Source organism: Akebia trifoliata, chromosome 11, assembly GCF_017979445.1.
Source record: "Akebia trifoliata isolate Shusen 1 chromosome 11, ASM1797944v1, whole genome shotgun sequence".
Lineage (NCBI taxonomy): Eukaryota > Viridiplantae > Streptophyta > Magnoliopsida > Ranunculales > Lardizabalaceae > Akebia > Akebia trifoliata.
Window position 1 is genome coordinate 3,920,229 of NC_141385.1, and position 12,612 is coordinate 3,932,840.

The 12,612-nt window shown below is 34.6% G+C and overlaps 1 protein-coding gene and 1 long non-coding RNA gene across 3 annotated transcripts; both read left to right on the forward strand.

Moving 5' to 3' along the window:
• The first annotated feature begins 365 nt into the window (after positions 1 to 365).
• On the forward strand, positions 366 to 5,312 carry LOC147390430 (uncharacterized). Of its 2 annotated transcripts, XR_015170344.1 has the most exons (4): positions 366 to 900; positions 1,079 to 3,830; positions 3,961 to 4,213; positions 4,863 to 5,312. It is a non-coding gene; the product is annotated as an uncharacterized LOC147390430 (long non-coding RNA). The 2 variants fall into 2 exon arrangements; XR_015170343.1 differs by having other exon boundaries at positions 1,079 to 4,213.
• Positions 5,313 to 6,283: 971 nt separating this feature from the next.
• LOC147390431 (Tetratricopeptide repeat (TPR)-like superfamily protein) lies at positions 6,284 to 8,985 on the forward strand. Its single transcript, XM_086460242.1, has 2 exons — positions 6,284 to 6,437; positions 6,815 to 8,985. Exon 2 carries the CDS (start codon positions 7,029 to 7,031, stop codon positions 8,715 to 8,717), a length of 1,689 nt encoding a protein of 562 aa, XP_086316368.1. The 5' UTR covers positions 6,284 to 6,437; positions 6,815 to 7,028; the 3' UTR covers positions 8,718 to 8,985.
• The last annotated feature ends 3,627 nt before the right edge of the window (positions 8,986 to 12,612 follow it).

The window sequence follows — 12,612 nt, forward strand, 5'->3', positions numbered from 1 at the left end:
TAGTAGCCATCGTGTTACCTTTATGTCAAGAAAAAATATGATAGACTAACTTATAGTAATATTAATTGATGGGAAAGCTTAAGGTCAAAACATATATAAAAAAGAGTCTTGGGTCTTTGAAATAGATCAAATCCTTTCTATAATTTTAACACTACGTCACAATGGATTAAAAACGACTACAAATGTGCGGGAAAAATGACTGTCATAAGTCGTGGATTTTAATCGACTTATATAGACCGTCGTACTAAAAAAAGCCACCCATTTTTTTTTTTTTTTGTGCTTCAGGATTTATGTCAGTATTAACAATAGATATTGGTTGTCGTTTATCTCTGTTGTTACCACTCAATCAGTTGAAACCCTGATGACGCATAGAAGATGCACAAAATATTATATCCTTCCCTCTCACTCATAGATGCACGATTCACATAGCTGGCTCTGGGATTTGCTTCAAGTACATTTTGAAGGGTTTTCTTCAACGATTTTTAATGTTTTAAACGTCAAATCTGAAGAACAAAACTGGATTGAAGTAGATGACAATGGAATTTTTTATGGGTTAAGGTAAAGTTGATTGTTTGAAGATGAAGTCAATAGATTTAATTCCTTGTAGATGACTGGTTTTCACACTCTCCAAATCGTGTTCTAGGTAAATTTTCATAATTTTTAGTGGAGGTGGAATCATGCTAGAGTTTTACTTTCTTTCTCACACGAACAAACAAATTTATGGTTTTTAATCGGTCTCCACATTTTTCAAACCTCTCTCTCACACAAATCTAGGGTTTTCCTTTTTAATTAGTTCAAAGGTTGCTTTGTCAGAGAATAGGGGGTGTTTTCTATATTAATATTGAGATCTACCAAACCAAGGCTCGTTGCTCAAGAAGGGTCTAGAGTTTCTGAAAAGAGGTTCTTTCTCTCTTTCTACATATGCTATATGTTGTTTTTAAGGTTGAGATTTTGTTGTTTTGGAGTTGATCCACTAGTAGATCAAAATTTTCTTTCCCAGTAAAGATATATGTTACTGTGATAGTAGATTAGTCAAAATGAAAATTATGGAGATCTGATTCTCAATCTTTCTTTTTAGGTGTTTGATCTCAAAATGAAATAGTGAAGAAAAAAAATTCTAAGTGAAGATTTAATTGGCAATGAAGGCAAACAGAGATGCACGGGTTAGTATTCAACAACTTATTTCCTTCTTATCTCAAAGTTTAAGTTCAATTTATACTTGAAATTTGATATTTTAGGGTTTTAACCTTTTAATTTTGATGAGAAATTATAAGACTTTCTTCAGCCAATTGCAAAACCTTTAAAGCACTTGGAAAATCAGGTTTGCAAGATTTGTGGTTGAGGTATTGGTGCTGCAATATGGGCACTTTTATGTGTTTTTCATTTGGTAATCTCATTATGTGGGATTCATATGTATTTTGTAGCTAGGAGTAACTAGTATGTTATCTTTAGTACAAATGAACTTGTATTTTTAAATGTTAAAAGTAATTGAGGTAGTTGGAGTGGATATGGAAGCTGAGGAGGCAATCTTCGATGAGGTCGTACGTAAGGCATGAATGCATTTGGGGAATGTTGATGCTTTGGTTCGTTGCTACAACTACAAAAGTAACATCGTGAACAACTTGTTTACATTATTCTTTAAATCATAAAACAGATTTCCATCATTATTTGAGATTATATTATTGTGAAAAAATAATGTAATTTTCATTCAATTGTTTATGATGATAATAGGTAGTTGCTTAATAATTCGCCCCTTTTAAACTTATGTTTGATGTCCCGATTATATGACGTTAGGTTAAATTCCATTTATATTTGCAATATATATGGTTGATTATCACAAAAGAAATCAGGATACAGATTTTTAAATACATAAGTTCAACTATGCATTATAAAACGAGATTTTGAGCTGTCAAGAAAGATGTTTATGGGATGAATATAACAATTATCAGGATGTGGTGAGACTATGAAAGACAACATGATCATAGACTAGGGTACAAGTTGTCATTTGCATCATAGAACTTATTTTATTAGATTGAAACATGATCATCTATTTAATCACATCCTCACATGATCGAATCTGATTATATTCTAATCAATATTCGTTGTAGAATACTCTAGTCAATATAAGGTGAGATCCACATAAATTAGATGGGGATACTAAATCCTAGAAGTTCATTTCATCATTAAATAGATAATATATGAGAAAACAGAGGAAATATACATTGACTTGACCTTCCACAGATTTGAATAAAATTGCAAAACTTGTGCACAAAAGTTATAACATCCATACCTTATTTACAGTAATTATAGACTTTCGAAATATAAAAAGGAGAAAATGAATTTTGTCTATTAAAGAAAAAACTATGTCCACAATCCATAAAACTTTGTTTTGATCAGATTGGGCCCATTCAAGTTTTCCTAAGACCCAAATCCTTATCCTCCCTAAAACAATTATCCACAATTTCACTCACATCCTCCAATCCCACTCCAATGTATAAAAAAGGGTTAGTTGGAACTCTAACAGAATTGTCCACTCCCTCTACATTGTTGCAACGATTCAAGACTCGCACATTAGGACCGTTTTTGCTCTTGCATATGCATTTAGATCCAACAACACCTTATTTCATGTAGTATTCCTCTCCCCCAATAACCAAACAGTCTCAAATATGAAAACAACTCTCTAGTCAACATTCTATAGAGAATACTCTATGTAGTGTGATTTCTATAATTTGTTCTAGTACCTACTGATGTTGGAAGCATTGTAGATGAGGTTGTCACAATATGTGCTAGGAATGAAAGCGTTAAATTGAATTTTCATGGAGAAAACCTATAAGGCTTCACCAACTTATTTTGGGATTAATTCTCTTGATGAGGAATGATACTTATTTATCTCACAAAGCCTAGATGCAAATGACCTTTTATTTAACCAAACATTAGTGTTTTCTCTTCCAAAAGTTCTTCCATACTAATGCTGATGAAATTTAAATCTAGTTGCAATGGATTTTGGTAATGGCAAGTTGATAGTTTTGTCATGTTCAAGCATTTCTTCACTACTTGTGTTGTGGCATTGTGTTTAAAAGTTGAAATTGATGTTTGTTGATATTTGAAACATTGTTGTGGTTTCACTCACCACAAAATTATTTTGGTCACTCTAATTTTTTATTTTTCTTCATGAACCAATGTTCTAAGGACCTGATATTTTTCAATTTTCTATCTTTGAGGAGCTGCTTTCACTCTTTCTTGGTCTCTAGGTGCATATGTCACCAGAGTATGCGATGCATGAGCAGTTCTCAATGAAGTTAGATGTTTACAGTTTTGATTTATTACTTCTGGAGATTGTGAGTGGTAAGAAAAACAATAGTTTTTATCAAGCAGAGTGTGTTGAGGACCTTGTAAGCTATGTGAGTATGACTATTTGGGTGTAATTTTCATTTTTATTTCATTGATTAAGTTAGGATATCCATACAAAGTAAAAGAAGAATGTCTTGACTTAAAGAACGTGGATTTATCCTCAATAAATATACGTTGAGCTATTGTAGGCATGGACAGTGGAATGAAGGGACAACTTTAGAGTTGATAGATTCAACTTTGAAGGATTTTTTTTTCAAGAAGCGAAGTGATTAGATGCATCCACATTGTGCTATTATGTGTTCAAGATGATGTTGCAGACATACCTACCATGGCATCTGTGGTTATTGTGCTTAGTAGCCATTCTATTACTCACACATTACCTTCACCACCGGCATTTTTTGAACATGGTAGAAGGGTGCCTGAAACAACTTCGATGGACCTTGAATCATGACCAACTCAGCAAGAATTGAATCCTTCAGGTGGTACCTATAATTAATTGAACATTAACATGAAGAAGTAGTAGTAATATACATATACAACACCATATCTAATATGGAATAAATATTCTAGTAACATAATAAACTTTTTACTAACTAGCTAGTCATGTAGACTTTGTCTTGGATCAAGTTCATGGGAGGATAAATGGAGACTCCATCTTCATTTCGAACGAAGTATTTACACACAAGTGCCAAACTGTATAGCCATTCAACGTGGCCATTATCACGTGTGACAATGGAGCACATTAGCACGAAGTAGCTAGAAAAAAGGTGTAGGATATGATCGAGCATGATGGGTGCCTCTGGATTCTGAGTGGGAAGATGACAGGAGGAATAGAGACACCTTGCTAGTGGTGAAAGAACAGGTTAATTGAAATTCTTTTATCTTCTCTTTCTTGAGGACACTAAACACTTTTCACATTTTAAACTTTCAAGCCTTTATACATTGCTTACTCACCATTTTTTGGAAGATATTTAATTCCCTTCTAGTTATTGGCACTGGCACATTCTGCTGAACATGTTATATAGAAGAATTATCTTTTTTTTATTATCGATAAGCTGAGGTTATGAAGGGCCCCACCCTGATATATTAATTAAAAGACTAATGCCGAAAAAAAAGACAAACATTCATATCCTCAAAGAGAATATCATAATAAAAAAAACTTAAATTTTCTTGAATTGCTCCACTTATAGCTAACCAATCAGCAGCTTTGTTAGATTCTCGCCACGAAAATTCTAACTCAATTGAATTAAAGCCACACATAGCAGATTTCACCGAATATTCGCTTCCTATCTATAGCAATGTCTTATATTAATCCATGTGTCTTCAAATCTGGTTTTACTTTCTCAATTCAAGTGCTCAATCTATTAGAACATTAAGATGCACATTTATTCTCACTAGTTCTTCCTTCAATTATCGCCCATCTCTGACTGATTCAAAGTTTCAAATTTTCATCGTAATTTAATGACATTACTCTTGCTCTAATACCCAGCAATTGATTTTTGTTTCCTCAGGCACAGGTAAAGCGGCAAGGAGAATTTGAGTCCCTCCATCACGACATGATGATGGGTTTTAGAAATTGGGAATTCAATCCTATGGATCTTGAGAACCCGTTTCCAAACAACGAAGGTTTTGTCCACTTATGGCATAGAGATGATGTACTTGTGCCTGTAAGCCTCCAACGCTACATCGTTGGAAAGCTCCCATGGATTCACTATCACGAACTAAAAAGGTCCAGGTTACAAGTTCCCTTATGCTGATGTATGGGTGAAGCAATGATAAAGTTACTTGTACTTGGGGGAAAATAGTGACCTGTAATGATGCTCAGCTTTAGTGTGCTTTCTATGCATCCATCGGGACTTTTTGTTTTTGGGTCCTACATTGTGTGTTTTGGTTAGTTTCAGTCTTTTGATAATTTTTCTTAGCCATTTAAACAGTAATATGGGCAATTCTAACAGCCTTTTTTTTTTTTTTTGCAGTCGTTAGTTATAAAAAAAATTCAAAAGAACAACTGTTGTTAATAGTCTTTTTTTTTCGACTGTTGAAAGCAGTTGTTTATGACGACACTTTTCCTATTGACAATGTTTGTCACAAATAAAAAGCGACTCACTTTAAAACGACTACTCTTGTGATGTTTAGAGCAGTCGTTTATCATGAAAACGACTGTCTTGCACAACCATTTATGGCGCATTTTGACGTAGTGTAAATTTGATCCGTTAATTAGTCCACCACATTTTAATGAAATGATGACACATGGGAAGAGAATATTGGATGCCTAAAGAACAAATTTTCCCTTATAAGAACAAAATAACGAAGAGTGGGAACCATCTTGTTCAATCCCCAATCTCTCAAATACATAGGAATTGTAACATATGGCACAAGTTTATGTCTCATCATTAGGCTTTTGTGTCCAATGCCATCAAAATGCATAGGGTCGATGCCCTAACCCCACCATTTGGATCCCATACACTAAAAGCCCTTTTGATTAATGACAATCATTTGACTATTTTTTTTATGAGAGACAAATAAATGACGACAACGTAAACTACCCTCATCTTCAACAACTTTGTTAAAAAACATATTTTCTTTCTTCTTCTTCTTTTTTTTTCTTTTTTTACCCAAAAAGCCATCATTCTTCACATGGGATTATTTCAATGTCCATGCACTATCAAATTTCAATTAAATCAAGGATTGAAGATGATGATTTTATATTAATATGTCAAAGTGCTCACTCCGAAGTGTGAAGAAGTTTAGGAGGTTGCATGGTTCATATTATTAGATTTTGATTTCAGATTAATCAGATTAAAGAATTTTTATGGATATTAAAGATGATGGATTTCCCTAAGAATCTATGCTAAAAACGTCTAATGGGATAAATGACCTCTTTGCCCATATTAATTAAAATAAATCCCAAAATTACCCTGCCTAAAATGCCTTGGGGGGCGTTAGTAAAAGTTAGTGTGGCAATAGAATCTCTCAATTTAAATCGTTTACACTCGTTTCTTCTACTACTTCAAACCTCTGCCGTTCTGCGTTTTCGAGAGGAAAAGGGCGAACGTGAACGAACGGCGTCGTGGTTTTCAATCCTGGTATGTATATTACATTAAATTTATATCGATTTGCACTTCTTCTTCAAGTGTATTGGAAAAATTAGAAATCCTAAATTCTGACACAAACCCACCCTACAAATAAAAATTAGATTCCAATGTTGTAAAGAGGTGCAATAGCAGCTCTGTTGATATTAAGATAATTGGGTTTTGGGCGATTTAGGAGGTTTGGGAAGTTTTTCAGTAAGAAAATAGAGAAGGGTTTTGGGGTTTTAGGGATTAATGTTGGCGAGGTTGATGAAAAAGGTGAAATTTTGGATTTTGTAAACATGGGTGTTTCTAGTTTTCCAGTTTTCTGGCTTTCAGTGTTGCAAGTTACGTTTTTTTTTTTTTTTTTCCCTAATCAGTGTGTTTTGCAGGTTCAGTTATGGACATTTTTTCATGAATGGGCATCGAAAATTACTTTTGATTCTTCGTTAAGGATTCTCTCGAGTGTTTTGGATCTTTAGAGATAGATGTATATATATATATGCAATGATGGCATGATGATGGCAACTGCAACGATCAGGGCAAAATATTTATAGAACAGAGCACTAGCACTCCAGCAGAACTTTATGCAACGAAGAGTCCGATATGTATCGAAGATTTCAACCTTTAAAAACTGTTTTTTGTTGGGAAAGTTTTCGTCCCTACATCCAACAAAAATTCAAACTTGACACCACCCAATTCAGTAATGACTACTACCACCACCTCTTGTTGCAGAACTTCCTTCCTTACATCTTTCCCACTCGAAATTTGAATGTGGAAAGAAATCCTATTCCTACAATTGATTCCTCGAGGGTTTCGAATGGCACTGTACCAATACTCTTGAGGACTGATTCTGATGACACCTCGGTGTTATTGGCGGACCTTGGCACCTCAATTATGGCCCAAGATGTTGCCAAGGTCAAAAATATCCTCAAGGTTCACACAAATAGCTCAGTCGAGGAACTGGAAGAGGCTCTCAAGGGGTGTGGGTTGTTGGTGACAGAGGAGTTAGTTCTACACGTGCTTCGTCGGCTTCGTTCTGATTGGAAACCCGCTTTTCTCTTCTTTAATTGGGTTTCAAGAGGAGGAAAAACTGGTGGTTATTCGCCTGGAACCAAAGATTACAATGAGATACTCGATATTCTTGGGAGGATGAAGCACTTTGAACAATTGACCCAAGTGTTTGACGAAATGTCAAAGAGAGAGGGTCTTGTTAATGAGAGAACGTTTGGGATTCTCCTCAATAGATATGCAGGTGCTCATAAGGTGGATGAATCAATTGAAATTTTCTATAAGAGGAGAGAGTTTGGACTTCCACTTGATTTGATCGCATTCCAGACACTTCTAATGTCTCTTTGTAGATACAAACATGTAGAAGCGGCAGAGTTCTTATTTCGTTCAAAGCGGAAAGAATTCCCCCCAGACATAAAGTCTTGGAACATTATACTCAATGGGTGGTGTGTTTTGGGGAGTTTACGCGAGGCAAAAAGGTTTTGGAATGATATTATCTCTTCTAGGTGCAGGCTAGACCGTTTCACATATGGGATTTTTATAAACTCTTTGTGCAAGGCTGGGAAGTTGGGTACTGCCATCAAGTTGTTTCGAGCCATGTGGGAGAAGGGTTGCACCCCGGATGTTGCCATTTGTAACTCTGTGATTGATGCTTTGTGCTTCAAAAAGAAGATTCCGGAAGCTCTTGATATCTTTGGGGAGATGAATGATAGGGGTTGCACCCCAGATGTCGCCACGTACAACTCCCTCATCAAGCACCTTTGCAGCATTCAGAGGATGGATAAGGTTTATGAGCTATTGGATGAAATGGAACAGAAGAAAGGGTGTTGCATGCCTAATGCTAGAACTTACAATTACTTACTCAAATCGTTGAAGAAACCTGAGGAGGTTCCTGAGGTTTTGGAGAGAATAAAGAGAAATGGTTGCAACATCACAGGCGACACTTGCAATTTGATCTTGAAACTGTTTATGGATTGGAATCATGAAGAGGGAGTACAATCGATGTGGATTGAGATGGAGAGAAATGGAGCCGGACCTGATCAACGATCTTATACCATTATGGTCCATGGACTTCACGACAAAGGAAGGATGGAAGAAGCTTTGCATTACTTCATTGAGATGACGTCAAAGGGAATGATACCGGAGCCAAGGACCGAATTACTAGTTAAGGCCATCAACATAAAGTTGAAGGACCGAGAGAACAAACGAGAGGTGGGGAAAGTGAACGATGAAAACTCATTAAGTGGTCCAGCTAAACACCACAAGAAGAAGATAGCAAGATAATACATTCTCTGCTTTTAGGTTTTCTTGAACCACTTAAAAAATTTTCCTCCTATGAGAAATGAAGAAAATGGATGTGAAAGCTTGATTTAGCATTGAACGGCCTATGAAGATTGAAGTCTATGGTAGGCCTTGGCAATCAGAAACATAGTTCGTGGAGGAATTATGATGTCGTTCATTGGTAATCTTTTTTTCCCTTGTTCATTCCAGATATATTTACTCTTTGTTGTATTTTTCATTTCTCTCTCAATAAGATTATAAATTGTTTAAAGGAATGGTAATATTCATGCATATATGCCTTATCTGTTCTTAAAGCTTGTGCAAGAATAGATAATTTACAATTTTGTGGAAGAATATTAACAAAAGAAAGAATGTGAAGCAAGGCAATTGACAATTGTCTTCATGATTCATCCACTAATCAATGCCAACAAGCACACAGTTCAAAAAAGATTAAACAAAATAAATCCGAGATTTAGGGGCCCTATAAACAATTGAAATACCGACACTACCCTATCCATCGTAGATTGTACTCAAAGGGTTGGACACTTGAGATCTGAGAGGTATTTTCTTCTCTGTCTCTCTGTTTGCTTTTCACATATTCTCTATTTTAGATACAAAGGTATATGGTTCAATGGATTTGGGTTGTGGTTACCGAAATTATTGGTTTATTCAGATCATCTCTTTTTGGGTTATGGTTTATGGAGTCCTGGCACCTGAATTTAGTTATGTGGTTCTTCAATGACATATGGTTGCAATTTTGTATGAACTTTTGGTGTATAAGGGTGTACACTTCTCAATCTTCACCAACTTGAACAGTTTGTTCGGACATTTTGTATGGGTACGAATTTTTAAAATTAATTTAATGAAATGATGTATGAAATTTTATTTTTGTATGACAATGTTGATTTGCAATTTGATATGATATGTTGGTTGGAATCGGAAGCTTGAACCTGAGTTCCAATAGGTTCAGTGGTTCTGTTCCTTCCAGTAAATCCATTGCAATTTGATATGATATGGTTGGAATCGGAAGCTTGAACCTGAGTTCCAATAGGTTCAGTGGTTCTGTTCCTTCCAGTAAATCCATTGAAGTAGCTATGTCAGTTATAACATGGAGAACCGATGGATGTAAAACATGTTACATTAGAAATAATGATGTTGAAGTATTTTGTTCAATATTATTGAAATCCTTTAAAAAACTTCTTGTGTAAATTATGAAATAAATACATCAAAATAGGTCCTATATAGCTCTTTTTGCTGCAATTATAGTGCACCTATTGGACCTCTGTTAGGTCACCATGCCCCAAAACGCACAATCAAATGAATCCATTTGATTCATTTATTTTGGGTTGTATTATAGATTGTGTAAATTCCTATTTTTGTGAATTTTAAAAATCTTTTTTTAGGGGATTTATAAGATTGGGTCTTGTTCAATCTTATTCTAAGGGTATTCTGAAGTGATTCATCCCATTGACTTTAAAAGATGACACAGATATCTATGGTGAGTACCAAAGGACACATGTATCATATTATTTGTTAATGTTTATGTTTAGTATGATACTTGTTGGGTGGTTTCTGGTCTTGGTTTCATATATATTTTTTTATGGCCTTCTACAATTTGATGCCTTGGAGACTTTCTTGTCCAATGATAGTGGCCAAAAAACATAATATGAAGGACAATGAAAATATTGGGAGTTCAAAAGCATTTTAGGGAACAGGATGTGCCCCGAGGATTAGTCGGGTGCCCGACAACGCCTAGATACCTCAATTCATAAAATAAATAAATAAGAAAGAAAATATTGTGTTGCATGATTTAATACCATAATCTCTTATTATGGGAACAAACTTTAGGTCCACCTAGGAATCACATGTTTCCTATAAGCCCATTTTCCAACAAATTTCATCAGCAATCAGACTTTTTGTTACCAATTCTCCTTCAATACATACACTTTGAAAATTGGAATCTGAGGGTATTTTGGCATAAAATAATTTTTCCAAAGTCATTTTCAGTATCCAATTTCCAAAGTGTATCTATTGCACTTCAACGTATGCTCTTAGGGCACACGTTAACAAGACCCATTGCACCCTAATTACTTAAATTATGTATCACACTTACAAATAAACATTAAAATATCACAACTAAAATGAGAACTAAGATTCCAATGCCAAACTTTTCTCATAACACTAATAGAATTTGGAGAAGATGAAAAGTCACTACCCATCAAATAGTATATTATGCCATTTGATTTTGAATGGGATTTTTTCAACCTAAGCCTGAGGAAAGGATAAAAAACTAATAAAACACAATAGTGGACCTTGTTAAAGTAAAGAGTGGTATTCCACTCATCATATGTAAAGAGACTTCCAAAATTAATTATAAATTAAAAAAATTAATAAAATATTTGACAAATTTTTAATGTTAAAAAAGAAAAAATATTTTCCTTAACAATTTAATAGGATTTCAAATCTTACAAAGGGTCATTAGGCCCACATGATCATTACATTGGCAATTCAACACAACATCCCTCTAGATTTCATGAAAAAACATATATTAAAGAAAAATTAAAATAATGTTTTGAGTTTGATCTAAGATATTGAAATTAGATGGATGATATCGAATTTTTAAAACTTAAAATTAGAATTCAACAGGAAAAATAATGATTTTTTTTTTAAATTTATTTATTAAAATTCTTAGAATTTCATTTCATACAAAAGCATGTGGCATTGGATTATGTTTTTGGATGACAAGATGTGAGTTCACCACCCTTAGTAAGATTTAAATAGCTTTTAATAAATAATTATTTATAAAATAAAATAATATTAAATATTAACATTAAGATTAAAGGAAGAAGAATTTATTGCAGTTGGGGTTAAATTTACACTATTAAAAGATACTCTTTACTTTAGCTTGTACTGTTAGTGGGACCCTCATGCTGATCAGCTGATGTCACTTAAAACGTTTTTCTTTTCTAATTTTCCTCAAATAGTGAACTTCTTGGTCCCCAAGCAAGCCGCCATTGTTGATGCTCTTCGATCTGCTAACTTCAACTCTTACTCTCCCACTGTTGGTCTTCTTCCCGCCAGAAGGTAAATCTAAATTTAAATTAATAAAATAAAAATATTAGGGCTTTTTCCTTTCCAAAGTTTCATCGTCAATGGGTCTCCCTTTTCCCACATTGTGTGCTACGTGGCACGTAGGAGGGTTCCCTAAGTTTCAGGATGATACCTGGTGCAAGTCTGAAACCATCCGAATATACTTGTTATTTGGAATGATTCCCTATTCCTACCAGGTTGCTAGGGCTGTTAATGGGCTGGGTTGGGTTCGAGTCTGGCCCATGTACATGCACCACCCCCTAGGAAAGTCCTTTGTGCAAGTGGTTGAGTCGAGGGTCAACTAGACCCAAGAGGGTGGCCTCAAGGAATTCATTGCTTTGTGGGGTTTCGAAACCATGACACTTAAGGGTAGAAAAAATCGAATCCATGACCTATACAAACCTAGTGCTCCGATACCATGTTAACCAACCATCTACTCCAAAAGACCGATCTATTGAAGAAGGGGAGAACTATGAATATAAGAGGGTCAGAAGATTTAATTAGGGCATGACCGATTCGAGAATGGTGGAAAATATGCACTCAACATACATAACATAATTCTATTTTTTCCCTAAAACAAATTATATTTATGTATATATAATTAAAAAGTTTAAAATAGAAAAAATTATAAAGGCACCCCATTATATGATGTGGGCAAACTTAATAATTGAAAAGTGGCGAATTTAATGTAAGTTTTATCGTTATTAGAGCACCCCACGGAAAACGTCAATGCTGACATTTAGAAATCGACATATATAAAAATGTCGACATAGAACAAAGAAGTCTTGTTTAGTGTCGACATTTTAAA